Source organism: Arvicola amphibius, chromosome 11, assembly GCF_903992535.2.
Source record: "Arvicola amphibius chromosome 11, mArvAmp1.2, whole genome shotgun sequence".
NCBI classification, from domain to species: domain Eukaryota; kingdom Metazoa; phylum Chordata; class Mammalia; order Rodentia; family Cricetidae; genus Arvicola; species Arvicola amphibius.
The window spans coordinates 50684774-50702166 of record NC_052057.2 but is presented as its reverse complement, the minus strand read 5'-3'; the positions used below and the strand labels follow the sequence as shown (position 1 = coordinate 50702166).

At 34.7% G+C, this 17393-nt stretch overlaps 1 protein-coding gene across 2 annotated transcripts in view; it reads right to left on the bottom strand.

Annotated features, from left to right (window-relative positions):
- Naaladl2 (N-acetylated alpha-linked acidic dipeptidase like 2) overlaps positions 1–17393 on the bottom strand; it is an 883574-nt gene that overhangs the window by 177064 nt on the left and 689117 nt on the right. For both annotated transcript variants that reach the window (XM_038347191.1, XM_038347190.1), the window contains one exon: positions 13207–13302. In XM_038347191.1, coding sequence (XP_038203119.1) covers positions 13207–13302 — 96 coding nt within the window. The remainder of the gene's footprint in view (positions 1–13206; positions 13303–17393) is intronic.

Sequence of the window (17393 nt, the reverse complement as noted above, 5' to 3'; positions counted from 1 at the left end):
CATTAATATTTTTAAAACAAGATATTGTGCTTTAAAACACACTGCATTTTTATCAGTGTCTAGTATTTTGAATGAAAGTTACCATCAAAAAATGGTTATTAGTTCCTTTGGCTAATGCATGTGTCTGAGGAACTCATGACATTATTGAGAATTCTTAAATTAGTCATTAGTCAAAGCTTCAAGCACCACTGCTCACTGAAGAGCATTTTGGACCCAATACAATAGTCAAGGTCTTTTCATCTGTCAAATCTAGTCAATTTAAGGTAGCCACGTAAAATAATGTATTGACGACGATTCAGAGTTTCAGGTAAATATGCTTGGCATCCACCAAAGGAAGGTAAAGGAAGTTGCTTGAAAATAAACAGAAGTGTTTTCTAATTCTTCTGAAATCTACACAAGTCTTCATAATGAACAATGAAGCTCTGTATCACTTTATGAAAGATTTTTTTCTTTTAAAAATTCATCCCCTAATCCATTCCAAGGACAATACAAAGTGTACACCAACCTCATATCAGAATTTTCTTCATTGTCCAGCACTGGTTCAGCATTTTCTAAAGCAATGGTTCTTACCCCGTATTATTTTATACTAAACAACAGCTTTCTGAGACACTACAGCTGCCCTGTAACTCGTGCTACTTTTCAGTAGCCAGATGTTTGGCATTAGATTCCTTTAACCCCACCCATTTCTAATCAAGATTACTTAAGGTGACCTAAATCTCATCCTACAGTAACAATATATGTACAACCCTTTAACAACGAATATAGTTCATTTATTTGTCTATCACAAAATAGAGGATAAAGTCAATTCAAATGACTACTATGGATGTCATTTTTGCCGTGGCTTTCTAGATATCAGCATTTGTTTTCATATGTATATATGATAGAGGATATATACATGTCTCCCCCACCTCTCTGTGTGTGTGTACTAACAAGGGAGTACATGTGGATGACCCTGCCTGTGCAAGCCTAGTTTTCTCATTGTTCTTCACCTGTATGGTTTTTAGGCAGTGTCTCTCAACCAAATACAGATCTCACCTAAACAACTAGTCTCACTTTCCTGTCTCTCTGTGTATTTCTTCCCTACCACCTCAAGTGGGAATTAGGATTGGGTTCCACAATAATCCAGAAATAAGTGCATTCTCGTATTCTTAACACAAGTGTTTAACTATTGAATTTTTCTTTCTCCCAATAAATCAGATCTTTGTTCTTTGGGAAAGATACCTGAAAAGAGTCCCTTTCCAGCTTTGATAAGGTTGTATCACTGATAGAGAATAGCATAGCATAGCATCACAGATACGAATTTAATGTATACTAAATACCTTTTCTTATAGAGGAATCAAACTTGTCAACAGTCAACATAGAGAAAGACAAATAAAAAATTATAACAGATAACAAATACAACTGTCTTTGAAACGTTAATGAAATATGTCTATTGTAGATTTATCACTTATATTTTAACAGAAATTCTATATTCCATTGAATAATATTGTGTGTATGCACTGAATAAGATAATAGCAGAAAAAACATTCTGATATGTAAGATTTTGATCATTGAACAAACAGCTTTAAAATAAGTTATCATATTCCTTATTTGTTAACAGAAATTCTATATTCCATTGAATAATATTGTGTGTATGCACTGAATAAGATAATAGCAGAAAAAACATTCTGATATGTAAGATTTTGATCATTGAACAAACAGCTTTAAAATAAGTTATCATATTCCTTATTTGTTAAAAGTTACTAATTACAATGGATGTAATTCTTCTGAATGACTTGGGTATAAAGATATGATTACTCATCAATATTTTATTTTCAAAGGTATAAAATTTAGTATATGAATTTCTATTAAGTGATATAAGGCCAATATAGTTTCAATCAGTAAAGTCATACAGCTTAATTTTCCAAAGGAAATGGATATATTAGTAAATAAATCCCAACTGGGCCAAAATGAGTATTGTTTCTCAATGACAATACACAAGTAAGCACAGTTTTGGTTGATTTATTCAAATTATACATTGGTCAGTTCTAAAAATGGCCTGTATTATCATAAAATATAGTTCATTCTATACTAAAATACTGATGGCTTTAACTCATGACATAGAGTGTTTAAATGATGATCACATCCCAAGCAATAATCTACAATTGGATCAGTTTCCACAGAATTCCAAGATCATGTACAAATATACAGAAATAATGTTCAGTTCACAAAACAAAACCCCAAAAACATCTGTATGGAATTTAGAGACCCTAGCGGCAGATGGAGAGGGACTGTAAGGAGTAAATCTGGAGGAGGTGACAATGAGCGTCTGTGCCACTGATTAGTTCATATTACAGGAGCTTCTGTGTGTGCATATTTGCACAGATGGCCAGCTGGTACTTCACTCACCTATGGGACAATAGGGCCTACAGAACTGCTAAGATTAAAGTCTATTATTACAGATTCCAAGAGGCTGCACAGGTCATCCTCTTAAGTTGCATTATATTAAATTCTTTTTCTTAATAAGTAGATAGTGCCTAGAGCTATTAAATCTCTTTATTATATAAGTTTGCTTCAACAGCACTTTTTGAAAAGGCATTTGACCTTATTCTCTTGGGTCCACCTTTTATGCTCTGGTTACAATGCTCTCTGTCAGCATACTTCTAGCTGACTTTGAGAATGACATTGTCCAAGACTGGTGTGAAAACACATAAAATCCACTTTAGAGTAAATGAGAAATGTGGAACACAAAGAAATTTACTTTCATTTTCTTGGCAGATTCTCAAAATAAGAAACACACACACACACACACACACACACACACAAAACACAAAATGAAATTATCGCCAAATATATCAGTGTACTTAATGAGCTACTGCTTCCTGAGTTAGATGTGAAAACTTCCGGAAATACATTTATTGTGCGTCAAAGTTTCACATTGTTTATAGTTACTCTCTCTACTTTGTCACTAAATTGCTTTCTTCTGTGATGTACCTTGCACAGATGTCAGTATTTTGCTACTTAAACAAAGGTTGAAGTCAGTATCTTTATTTTCTATTCATTTAATGCTTCTGTTTTTTCTTTCACGCATTTGTGTGTATACATTTATACATGCATGTAAGAGGATTTATGGGGCCAGAAGACCCCCCAGAAATAAAGTTATAGGTGGTTATGAGATGTGTAATATGAGTGGTAGAAACCAATCTCAAGTTCTGCTTAAAGAAAAGCAGTAAATGATCTGAAACACCAGTCATCGTATTTAAAACTTAGAAAAATACACACTCAAACAGTACCAGTCTTTCTACTTTCATATCTTATAATGCACTAATAACTTTTAACACACTGTAGTATTGATTGCAATATCTATGTTGATAATTACCTTTTTTAATAAAGTAGATTAAATGTTAATACATTTCATATAGTAGTCACCTTTTAGGTAATAAAACCAAAACGAGAAAAACTGATCATCTAAGGCATTCCTTTAAAAGCTATAACATTTTATAGGATAATGAAAAACAGTAAACTAAAGCTCTCCACATAAAAGTCATAACCACAATGCAAGCTCCAATTTTATTAAAAGAAGATGTTGAGTTTAATTATACATTTGTGAAGAAAACATACCTATAATATTTTGCTCTGAAACCATGAAGTGTTATTTTTAATATACTACCATCTCCCTTGAGTAGCTCCAACCCACAGTTTTCTTTACAACATGCAGTTTCTGCATTGAAAAGACTTCCCTGGGCTGGTGTCTGTTTTAGTGCATGTCATGAAAGCCTGGAGTGGAGCTCTCCACAGAGACATTTTACATCTAATATCAATAAGTTCATAGAACATGGAAAATTGATTTTTATATAAAACCTTTTAATCCATAGATATATAATGACTTCAAACATATACATAGAAGTACAAATGCGGTAAAAGTATATACAGAACCATAAATAGCCTCACACTTTATTTCCTAAAAGTAATACTTCTTACATTTTATCCAAACAATCCATCACCCACTTAAGAGCACTCTAAAAATGCTGATGTTTGCTCATCCAGGTTAGGAATGACGGTCAGGTTTTGTGCTGGTTTTAAGACATCCCCTAAAACTTTACTAGCTTCAAGAGAAAAAAAAAACATGCCTTTGAAACATGAAATAAAAAACAGAAATTAAACAAATAATTAAATCACCCATGAGCGCATAAGGCTATAACCGCAGAACTCAGAGGCTGAGGAAGAAGAATTGTTAATTCCAGGCCAGACTGAGCTATTCAGCTAGACCTTCTCCAAAAGAAGAGAAAAAGTAATATTTGATCTTTTAAAACAGATTTACATTTCAATATCATGTATCTAGGATAATATATTAAGATATTACTAAATACAGCAGTAACTATTTTATTTCAAAAGGTAACCAATAGCCATGCAAAATTTACATCAACCTGAAATGGTTGAAAAGTCAAAGTTGATCCAATGTATTTTATCCTTAGTGAAATTGCCACTAATTTTTTAAACATTACTAAAAATTGAATTAAGTTTTATCTATGAAAAGATGAAATACTACTATATTTTCTGAATGCAGATATAAAAATTATTAATGTCCACTTGAAAGTTTTATACAAACAGATCCTTCCTCTAAAATTTAACCTCAGTGAGATACTTTTTCTGCATGTACAGTCATAAAGAATATCAATGTTCCAGCTACTTTTTTGTGTGACATTGTATCACTCAAAATTCTTAACAAAGGATCATATTTAGGCATTAATATATGTCTAGAAAAAAGTAAACTAATTTCAAGAACAATATTTCTGAGGACACCCTTCATATCATATTAGATATCCTGCAACAATATTAGATATCATAAAGTAATATTAGATATCCTATATTAGATATTATGAAATATTAGATATTCTGTAATAACACTAAATATCATGTATTAATATTAGCTATGCTAAAATAATATTAGACATATTATAACAATATTTGACATCCAATAATAATATTACATATCCTATAATAATTCAGCCACTTAGATTGGCAAAGTTTCCCACTAAAAACATAAACTAACAGAACCTCCACTACTATGCAAGGCAAATCCCTTTATGAATGGTAGTCTTACTTCCTAAAATTTCACCCTTAATTTCTCCCTTTACCAATTGATGATTCAGGTGAGCATCGTTTAATTTCCATATTTTTCTGGGTTTTCTGGAATTAGTATTGCTGTTGACTTCTAGTTTTAAACCATGGTGATCTGATAAGATACATGGAGTTATTTCGATTTTTTTGTATTTGTTGAGGTTTGTTTTGTTACCAAGTATGTGGTCAATTTTTGAGAAATTTCCATGAGCTGCTGAGAAGAAGGTATATCCTTTTTTATTTGGATGGAATATTCTATATATGTCTGTTAATCCATTGGAGTCATAACATCTGTTAGGTCCTTTATTTCTATGTTCATTTTTTGTCTGACTGATCTATCCAGTGGTGAGAGAGGAATGAGGAAGTCTCCTACAATTAGTGTATGGGGTTTAATGTGTGATTTAAGCTTTATAAGTGTTTCTTTTACATATGAGCGTGCCCTTGTGTTTGGGGCATAGAAGAAATTTCCTCTTGATGGAATTTTCCTATGACTAATATGAAATGTCCCTTTTTGTCACTTTTGAGTGATTTTAGTTTGAAGTCTATTTTGTTAGATATTAGGATAGCTACACCAGCATGTTTCTTTCTTTCTTTCTTTCTTTCTTTCTTTCTTTCTTTCTTTCTTTTTTTTTTTTTTTTTTTTTTTTTTTTTTTTTTTTGGTTTTTCGAGACAGGGTTTCTCTGCAGCTTTAGAGCCTGTCCTGGAGCTAGCTCTTGTAGACCAGGCTGGTCTCGAACTCACAGAGATCCGCCTGCCTCTGCCTCCCGAGTGCTGGGATTAAAGGCATGCGCCACCACCGCCCGGCTCACCAGCATGTTTCTTAGGTCCATGTGATTGAAATATTTTTTCCCAACCCTTTACTCTGAGACGATGTCTGTCTTTGAGGCTGAGGTGTGGTTTTGTATGCAGAAGAAGGATGGATTCTGTTTTCGTATCCAATCTGTTAGCCTGTGTCTTTTTATAAGTGAGTTGAGTCCATTTATATTAAGGGATATTAATGACCAGCGATTGCTATCTCTTGTTAATGTAGTTTTTATTGTCGGTGATGTTAATTTGTGTGTTTTTCCCTTCATTGGTATTTACTTCTATGAGACCATCAATTGTCTGTGATTTTATTAATGTAGCCAGCTTTCTTGGGTTGGAGTTCTTCTTCTAGTATTTTGGGTAGGGCTGGGTTTGTGACTTAGGTATTGGTTAAATCTGGTTTTGTCATAGAATATCTTGTTTTATCCTTTTATGGTGATTGAAAGTTTTGCTGGGTATAGTTGTCTGTGCTGGCATCCATGTTCTCTTAACACTTCTCATAACACTTGACCATGACCTTCTGGCTTTCATTGTCTCCAATGAAAAGTTAGATGTAATTCGGATAGGTCTGCCCTTATATGTTACTTGGCCTTTTTCCTTTGCAACTCTCAATATTCTTTCTTTACTCCATATGTTTAGTGTTTGAATTATTCTTTGATGAGGGGCTTTTTTTTTTTTTGGATCCAGCCTATTTGGTGTTCCGTTAGCTTCTTGTATCTTCATAGGCATATCTTTTTTTAGGTTGGGAATAGTTTCTTCTATGATTTCGTTAAATCTACTTCCTGTTCTTTTGAGTTGAACTTCTTCTCCTTCTTCTATCCTATTATTCTTAAGTTTGGCCTTTTCATGGTGTCGGTATTTCCTGGATATTTTGGGTTAAGCTTTTGTTAGATTTCATGTTTTCTTTGACTGATGAGTCTATTTCCTCTACTGTATCTTCGGTGCTTGAGATTTTCTCTTCCATCTCTTGTATTCTGCTGCTCATGCTGTGTTTGTTGTTCCCAATCATTTTCCCATGATTTCTGTTTCTATAATTCCCTTGGCTTTTGTTTTCTTTATTGTCTCTATTTCATTTTGCAAGTTTTGCATAGTTTCTTTCATATGCTTGATTTCTTTTTCTTGCTTTTCTTTAAGGGATTTGCTGATGTCTAATTTTTTGTCTTTTCCTTCATTTCTTTGAGGGAAATTCTCATTTCCTCTTTAAGAGTTGAAAACATTCTCCTGAAGTTATTTTTTTGGTCATTTTCTTTTGCTTCATCTATATTTGGTTGCTCAAGTCTTTCTGTTGTAGGGTCTTTAGGTTTTACTGGTGTTGTGTTGGTCTTTGTGGTATTGCATGTGTTTTTACCATTTCTATTCTACTTTTCCTCTCATAGGTGTGCTTGGGGCTGTCAGTGATTCTATTGATTAATCTTCTAGGTGTCAGTGAATCCAAGACTCAGATGGTTGTTCCTAGTGGCACAGTTAGTGCCATGGTTCTAGTTACCCCTTTGGTCACTCCATATTCCTGGAGGTCGCTCAGTGCTCCCAGGCTTTACTCTAATCCCTTGGAGTTTGCTGTCTAAGGCCTGCTCTGGCCTAAGTTCTCGGCTTTGACCTGTTTCTATAAATACTGGTCTGGACCTATTCCTGCAGAGGTCCCTGGCTTGGAGTTGTATGTAGTTTTTTTTTTCTTTAAAAAAAAGATAGTTTTCTTAATTAATAAACAAATTATTCCATATTCCCAGGTAAGCTCAGAACTTGAGCTAGTTCTTTTGACTGTTTTGTTGCACCATCTGAAAGAATTTTTCTAATGGCTGATCACTAGTCTCACTTTGCCAGGGCAAAACTAATAGAATACCCCCTATCTGGACTCTGTCTATGTCTCATGTCCTACAACTTGATGGTCATTTTTGTTTTGAGACAGTTTTTCTGTCTCACAATAGCCAGTTCCCTGGCTACCCTGGAACTTTATTTGTAGAACAGGCCATCCTTGCTGATGGTCATTTTTAAGATAGTTTCTCAAATTTGCCTTTTTTTTAAAGTATGTATTAGTGCTTTACACAGATTGTTACCAACATCTAATTTTAATCACCTTCTGTAGAGGGCTGGTTTTGAACTGCATAGAAACTCTGTGCAAGGGTGACTTGAGGTAGCATTCTTGCTGATAGGCTTGGCAAACCAAGTTGGGAGGAGGCAAACCTCTCCCATCAGTAGAGTGCCTTGCCAATGGTCAGTCCTTGAGAACACAGATGTGCATTGTAGTTCAAAGGCTCTGATTAGGTTGTGGTTTGTCTTCTGATGAGGTGTTTTTACATATTATATTACAACAAGAGTTATTCCCATAACACCGAGCTTTTTGTTTAGATTAGCTATGGCACGAAGCCCTCAAAATCAGTCACAACCAAGTGACTAGTCCATAAAACTGTTTTCATGTATTATGGGAACCTAGTTTGAATCATGATTTGAATATTATAAAAAGAACACTGGCTTTGCAATAAAGTATGCAGTTGTATCTCTACTCTGCATCCCCTGTGTCCTGATTTCTGCGGTACTACCCAGGGTCATCCATAACGGAGGAGATTGGGGAAGGGTCCCCAACAACCTTCAGTGAATTTCAGAATACTGGAGGTGAATTCCTTACATTCCTTGAATGCCCCTTCTTTGGAGAATAATTCTCCATACATTCTGGTCTGTTCTTTTCCTGTGTTGAGAATGTGCAGTGCAGCAACCATCTCAAACTGGGATTTTCTTCCTCTGCTTTTGATTCTACCACATTTTACCCTTGTCATTAACTCTTTCCTTTGGCATGCAACATTAAAATGATCTACAGATGTATTCACTTGGAGGAACTATTGTCAATGAACAGGAATGTCCTGGTAGTTAATAACAATTTGTGAGATACTTGTTGTAATGGTAAAAATAAAAACACTGCAGGTCCCCGAGTGTGGCAGTAGACTATGGTGGGCCATGAAGTCAGCCAGTCCCAGGCAGGGAGCAAGTCCCAGTCAAGGAGCCACATGGTAGGCGAGATCCTAAGATGGATAGGTATGGAATGCCATGCAGAGTGAGGTTGGATGTTTATTTAGTGGGTTATGGAAGAGAAGGGGAAAGGTAGGGAGATGGGGGATGAGGAAAGAAATGGGAGAGGGAGCCACAGGAGAGAGACAGAAAAGGAAAGGCTCATACTGGAAGCAGAAGGAAGATCTGCCTGCCTCAGCAGTGGACAGGAATTGGGAAAGCCGAGAGGGGAGGGGAGAGCTTGTTTCTTAAAGAGACAGGATAGACTATTACCATTCTTAAAAATTTAGAAAAAGTGTAGAAGAAGAAAGAAAATTATTTAAAATGTTAGGTACATGATGATTTTTATGTGCTTATTAAAGGGTTAAGTAGGTAGGATTTTTCCTTGTATTTATTCATGTTTTAGTCTGTAAAGAAATTAGTTTTGCTTTTATAATAACTAAAAAACTGAAATGTGATGTGTAAGATGAAGGCACTGGAGAGTAGGAAAAGCTTCTTCACCACCCACTGCAGCGCGTGTCTCCCTACATTCTGTTCACCACCCGCTGGAGCACGTGTCTCCCTACAGCTCCCTCTCCACCCACTGCAGTGTGCGTCTCTCTTCACCCACTTCACCTAGCACTTGACAGCTGAAGCCATAATTGCTCCTTTTGGCATCAGTATGAGGTCTCCTTCATTACTTTCTAAAGTTCCGTGGTTTATATCAAAAAGAAAAATGCCAAGAAAGTTTCAAACACAGTGGAAAAATAAAGCTTTAGAGGACAACACTGAAAACCCGCTTTCAAGTTTCCATTTATGCCGCATGTGTGGAGATAGCTGGTTTATTTTAAAGTATAGGGTAGAGGCAGAAAAACACCACCACAAACAGTTCACTTTAGTACATAGACAATTTATGTTGATATAAAAGTACATTTGTGTTCTTTAGCAAAGATGCAAAGTGTAAATAGTGGCTTGCTGGGAGATGGTCATTGCTTTACAGGTACTAACACACCATTAACTCTTTGTCAGCACTCTGTGAAAATAAACTCTGACTAGAAGAACTTAAGACATGAATCTTGGAAACTGCTGTTGCATTCAGTAACTTGAAAATACTTCAAGATTGGCTAATTTCCCTTTTTCACTACTCATGTTAAATAACAGTATTTAAAACCAATACCAATTATGCCTTGTAATTTATCTACTATCCCTTCTATCTCAGTATCATTTTGTGATAATTAGTAAAAAATCATATGTTTATATATCTGTTTCTTAATTCAGATGAGTGTTACTTTTTAACCATCACACTGTAACCATCACAGTGCTGTGTGAAATTTTCATTGATGACACACAGTAATCAAACCACTTACTGATACAATAGTCTGACAACCTTCATTCTCCAAAAACCACAATTTATACTCAATGTCCATATTTTTTCCATATCTATAAGCTACAAATGATAATTAGACACATAGAAAGACAATAGAGGACTATTTTTTTGCCCTTGCAAACAATCATAATTCAGAAAATACAGATAAATAATCTTCTTTAAAGAAGTTAGATCTTTAAATTTGAATGTTAATATATTCTTAATCACAAGCATATCAAATTTGTTGAGAAAATGATAACATCAGCCCTTTTGGTCCCATATTGCTAGTGAGAATAGATAGCTGAGTTTCTTCCATTTTGTGTTAATAATAAAACAAAATTAAATTTTAAAATATTAAGATTTGCTAGGCTTAATAAAACTACAACCTTTGCTCTGTATTTCCAACCTATGTATTATGTTAATGCATCTGCATTTGCCAAGTGTTTTTGTTGCTGTCAATGATGAAGTAACTGGATCTTAGCATCAAGGCACATAATATTAAATATTTCTCTGTACAGCTTTCCATCACTGCTATTTGTTATTTAAGAATGAACTCCAGAAAGACAATTTATTCCCTTGGTCTATGTTTGCAATGTGAATGCAGGATCTCTGAAGACTTTGGTGGAATAATTTACATTGGGTAAGAATATAAAGCTGTAAAAACTTTCATGGAACTCTGACTTCAGCACTTCCTTTGCTTAGTTTTATGTTCAGGCAAGGAGTTCTTCCCAATATTCCCTAATGGTGTAATGAAATACCTGATTAGCACCAAATGTATTAGAAAACACATGTGGAACACAAAGGAAGAAATGTGTGTCATTCTCAAAGGTCTCTTAAATCAGTATCCCATTGGCTACTAAACATATGTAGGTATTCAGGCTGTGTTTATGGCCCCTGTTTACTCACTTATCTCTTTCTAAAGTGGCTCAGCAGTTCTATTTCTTTTCTACAGTGAAGCCCTGAACTACTCGGAATCAGCATGTGATGTGTGATTCCCCTCTGTATGCTGTGATTACCATTAATGAATAAAGAATCTGCCTTGACCTATGATGGGAGAGAGTAGAGTTAGACAGGGAAAATTAAACTGAATGCTGGGAGAAAGAAGGTGGATTCAAGGAGACACCATGTAGCCACCACCAGGAACAGATAAGCCAGAAACTAGCTGGTAAGCCACAGCTATGTGGTAATATACAGATTAATTGAAATGGGTTAAATTTAGATGTAAGAGCTAGCCAATAAGAAGCTAGAGCTAATAGGCCAAGCAGTGATTTACATAATATAGTTTCTGTGTGATTATTTCAGGGCTGAGCAGCCAGGAACAAACAGTCACCTACAACAAGCATGCATTCATGGTCTAAAGTAAAGTCAAGCACTTTTTGTTTCTGGAGGTTTCATCAGTTATGCCATCTTATTGTGTATCTGATATTGATGCAGTCTCAAGCTGCCCTTTCACAAATATCCTTGATTTCTATAATCAGCAGAGAGCAAGAAATACAGGAAAAATACTATTTCATCATTTTACAGTCCTCTAATTCTTAATTTAAAAATAACAAACAAATGCAGACTAAGTACCCAGACTTTTAAGTGAATATCATGCATACATTTATATATACAGAGGAAAATCTATTTTATCTATTTAGATTCCTATATCTTCCTTTGTACATGCGTATATAATCTTTTGTATAAGACAGATATATAATTTCTAAGTGTTAAAAATACAGCTAATATTTTAAATGCTGAGAAAGTACTTGGTGATAACTTTCCCCTAGTTTATATAAATAATAATATGGAATAAAAAGATGAAAGTAGTAAAACTGAATTCAGCTAACTAGAATTGATTGTTAAAAAACATGATAAGTATTATGAGCTTACAAAAATTTTATGCAGATTGTAGTTCAAGCTTCTCTTATTTTTAGAGGTTCAAAAATAAATTTACATAGTTCTTAGACATCAGGAGACAGATCAAGACTCCCTCCCCCAAGTCTCTGAATTTTAAGATTTTTCTACGGTCAGATGCTGGGGTTGGGTCAGTTTACCACAGTTTCCTTTGTGAAGAATAAAAATAGTTTGTCACATTTTGTTAAGATTTAAAGATGATTAAATTATTCTAGTAAGCATATATAAATATGGATTATTTTAATGGCACTGAAATATCAATATATCCTGCAAAGTCTGTCCTGAAGAGGCAGGTTTTGAAAGGTTAGATAAATAATTGTAAACGTAAAATTTCATAGAATGCCATTTGATATCAGGAACCATAAATTTATTTTCTCCACACTGGAAAACTTTTCTTTAAATAATGAAATTATGACTAAAAATTCACAGTAGAAATATTCCTTGTAAATGCAGTTCTTCATGTGAGAGAACAAACCCTTCTTTACTGAAAGTAGAATGTGCAACAAACAGGGCAGTAAGGTGGCTCAGGGCAAAGGCATCAATTGACAAGCCTGACAACCCAAGCTTCATATCCAGGACAACATGGTAGATGGCAAGAAACAACTAAAAGTTGCCATTATTTACTCTCCACAAGTACACAATGACACCTGTGCATTTCCATATGTCACATACACATATGCACACAAATTAAATAATCAGAAGTTCAATAAGTAAACATATTTAAATAAAACTTTGGATGGAAAAGCTAGACAACCTATTTTTATGGTCATCTGAAGTAGTCATGTATTTAAAATAAAAGACAAACAGTTTCAGAATAAGGGCAAGAGCTAATTGTTTAATTGAGGATTTATATTTTTTATAAACCCTTAGTCACAAGCTATATCTTGAAAGATTTATCATATTTACTACTTTAAGAGCATTCTCTTGACTAATTATTCTTCTTTCTTCATCTCCCCCAAACAAACATTATCATACACCTCCCTAAAACAACGAAACACACAAACAACAATGTAAAAGAACATTTCCTCACTCTACTTGTAAGATACAGAGGCATTCTCACCTTAGTAATGGCTTCATGGAGTCTGAAAGATGGATCAACTTCTTCAATTTTGGTTGTGTGTTTAGGAAAAATGGCTTCAGAGAGAAAACTTGGACCCTGTAAAAACAAAAGGAACTCTTCTTGATTTTGTTTTGGGGACTTTCATTGAATTTCCTTTAAAGATGCACAAAGCTTAAAATCAGTGTAAGGTTTCTGTTGATTCTGAGATCCATCCAACTGATCTAATCATCTATCCCCAGTGTTTGTAAATGAAAATAAGGAGAACTCTATGACTTTTGATATTTTATGTACTCACAAAATAGTGTTTCTTGCCAAAGAGGTGACTTTTATATTTCTTTCATATTTGCACTAGTTATAATTTATATTTACCAATGTTAAGGGGATGTTTTGATTACAAAATTGATATTGAAATTCTCTTTTCTATTTTTCCGTGCTGTGTATTTATGGATGGAAGACTACAGTGCTTTTGATAAACATGACTACCTAGAAAAGCATAGAAAAGTAAGTTTGTTATGGTATTTTAAATATAATGGTGATATCATCAAAACAATATATATATAGGTAGAAATCACATATGTCTTTATTGCCTGACTAAAATGTGATTAAGCATAGTATCAAAATCTCAGTGTTCAGGTGAATGGAATGAATTAAAAGTAATCCAAAAATTTATTTTTATTTACAGTCTAACCAAGGTTTAGGATTTAGGAAGACATAGAATACTGATACTGTTTCTATTTACATCAGTGCAGTTGGGGTCATAAACGTGTTACTAATTTTCTTTAAAGCCATTTTTCTTATAGTGTCAATAAAATCCTCATTTAGAAACCGGAGGTTAAATAATGCTGAAAAACTTTATGTCAGTTTGTCATAAGGTAACGTCCTCTGAGAGGAGGGAGTCTAAAATATATATAATCAGGCAGTAGACAAGCCTGTAGGGCATTTTCTTATTTAATGATTGATGGGGTATGACTCAACCTATTGTGAATAGTGCCCTCCCTGAGTTTGTGGTCCTGCATTCTAACTGAGCCAGCTATGAAGAGCAATTGTAAACAACACCCACCCCAGCCTCTGTATGAGTTCCTGCCTCCAAGTCCCTGCCATTGCTGTTTGTTATATGGAACTGTGAGGAAAATTATCCTTTTACTTCCCAAGTTGCTTTTGGTCATGGTGTTTCATCACAGCAATGAAAACCCAAGACAAGTTGTTACTAAGATAGTGGGGTATTGTTGTGACATACCTGACCATGTCTTTTTTCCCCTTTTGCAGGGGGGCAATATTGTGGAAGAATTCTAAAAATTTGGGCATTGAGTGTCTAGAAAAAAGTGAGCTGTTCTATTGGAACTTGGAATATAAGTAGGTTAAGCGCAATGTTAATGATGGAGGCCTGGCTTCTGAAGTTTCAGAGAGATGTTTAAAGTTTTTATTGGGGTCATTTGTTATGTTTAAATTAAGAATCTATGGTTCTGGTTATTTGGGGCTGAAGAACCACCCGAGATTTACAAGATAACAGAACTAGTAAAGAAGCTATGTTTCAGGATCAGCCAAGGTTGCACTTTATCCTGGCAACTGAACTTGGTAGTGTAAGGGTCAGCCAAGTATTACTAGTACTGAAGGCATGAAGTAAAGGGTCATGGAGAGCAGTTGACGCTTGGCACCGTGAAAGGCCAGAAGAGGCCAATGGCAAAGATGCAAGTTCAGCAGAAGTTGAACACCTGGGATTAAAGGGGTCATAAAGAGAAGTTGAGGCAAGGCACCATAAGAACATGTAAGAGAGGTTATCGGTGAAAGTGCTGGCCAGTTGCAGCAGATGAACCCAGCATTCCATAGATGACACCAACATGGGATGACCATGAAGGACAGTAGTAGCAATGAAGTAGCACCTGCCTGAGCTTAGAAGACAAAATATGTGTGCTTTAGAGGACAGAAATAGAGAGGTGATCCAAACACTTGGGAGGAGCACAGAAAACTGAGTTGATCCCAGAATTTAGACACTGTGTAATTTATATTGGTTTTGCCTTGACCTGATTGTGATTATACACCCATTTTCCCTCTTTAAATAAAAAAGTATTTAACCTAAATTTTATTTTTGCAAGAAGACACATTTGAGAGATTTTAAAATTTTTTAAAAATATTTTGAATATTTAAAAATATTGGAAATTTAAAGGGACTAAAATTTTAATGTGTTTAAATTAGTAAAGACAGTGGGACTGTTAAAGTTATTAATGTTTATAATGTGTGGGTTTTTTATCTTTTGGTTTTTTAAACAGGGTTTTTCTGTGTAGTCCTAGCTGTCCTGCATCTTGCTCTGTAGACCAAACTGACCTCAAATTCACAGAGATCCCTCTGCCTCTGCATGATAGCTTGAGAATGAATGAGAAAGGAAAAGTGTGGCTTAACAGTGAAGTGTTATATGTCAAGTTGACATGGAGTGAATGATGCTGTATAGATTTATATCAACTTTAAACAAGCTAAAATCTGAGAGGAGGAAACCCCATTTTTAAAAAAATGACTGCATAAGGTCAGGCTGCAAGCAAGCCTGTGGTTATTTCCTTAATGAGTGATTTAGGAGATGGCCCAGCTCAATGTGGGTAGTGCAATTACTGAGTTGGTGGTCGTGGGTTCTATGAGAAACTAGGCTGAGCAAGCTATGTGGAGCAAGCTAGTAAGCAGCACTCCTCCATGGCCTCATCTTCAGCTCCTGCCTCCAGGTTCCTACCTTGAGTTGCTGCCCTTACTGCTTTGTTATATGAACCCATGAGCAAATAATCCCTTTTCCTACCAAGTTGCTTTTGGTCATGGTTTTCTATTACATCAAAAGTAACCCTAAGTAGGTTATTCATTTTATAGAAAACAGAAAAATTGGGCAAGATCTATGTAAGTATGCAGATAGATAGATAGTAGGTAGATAGACAGGTAGACAGAGAGAGGGAGGCAGAGAGGGAGAGAGAGAGGATAGATAGATAGATGATATAGATAGATGATAGATAGGTAGATAGATAGATAGATAGATAGATGATAGATAGATAGATAGATAGATAGATGATAGATAGATAGATAGATAGATAGATAGATAGATAGATGATAGATAGATAGATAGATAGATAGATAGATAGATAGATAGATAGATGATAGATAGATGATAGATAGATAGATAGATAGATGATAGATAGATAGATAGATAGATGATAGATAGATAGATAGATAGATGATAGATAGATGATAGATAGATGATAGATTAGATAGATAGATAGATAGATAGATAGATAGATAGATAGATGATAGATAGATGATAGATAGATGATAGATGATAGATAGATAGATAGATAGATGATAGATAGATAGATAGATAGATAGATAGATAGATGATAGATAGATGATAGATAGATAGATGATAGATAGATAGATAGATAGATGATAGATAGATAGATAGATGATAGATAGATAGATGATAGATAGATAGATAGATAGATAGATAGATAGATAGATGATAGATAGGTAGATAGATAGATAGATAGATGATAGATAGATAGATAGATGATAGATAGATAAAGTAGATGAGAGTTAAAGACATAATACAGAAATAGACTAATAATTACCCTAAAAAGAGATTTTTAAAATGTATATCTACAATGATTGTAGAAAAGTAATGATCCAAATTTCTGTAGCTATAAGAAGGAGAAAAAGTAATGTGTAGCTGAATATTTCTTGTCCTGCCTTGTTTCACAGCCACATTTATTAATTACCGAATATTTGGCCTATTATCTCAGGCTTATTATTGACTAACTCTTAAAACAAATTTCTAATAGTCTATTTTATCATGAGACTCATGGCTTGTTACCTCATATCTTGCTTCTCTGGAGTGTGCTTCTGTCTTCTGACTCTGCCTACTTTTTTCCTTTATTGGTGCTTGGATTGCCCACCTGGCTCTATTCCGTCAGGGTATTGGCCAAATCAGCTTCTTTATTAATTAATGGTAACAAACCATTTTTACAGCATTTAGAAGGGAATCGCACATCGGTAGTGAGATTCAGGAACCATATGTAAGGTGGAATGCTGTGGCCTCTATGGCTTTGGAGCTGACTAGACTGGGGCAACAGGTGACAAAGAAATGATGGACATACAGAGAAAAGCTGGGGAAAGGTGGGTTATATACTCTAATATTGAGCCACCAATAGAAGCTGGAAACT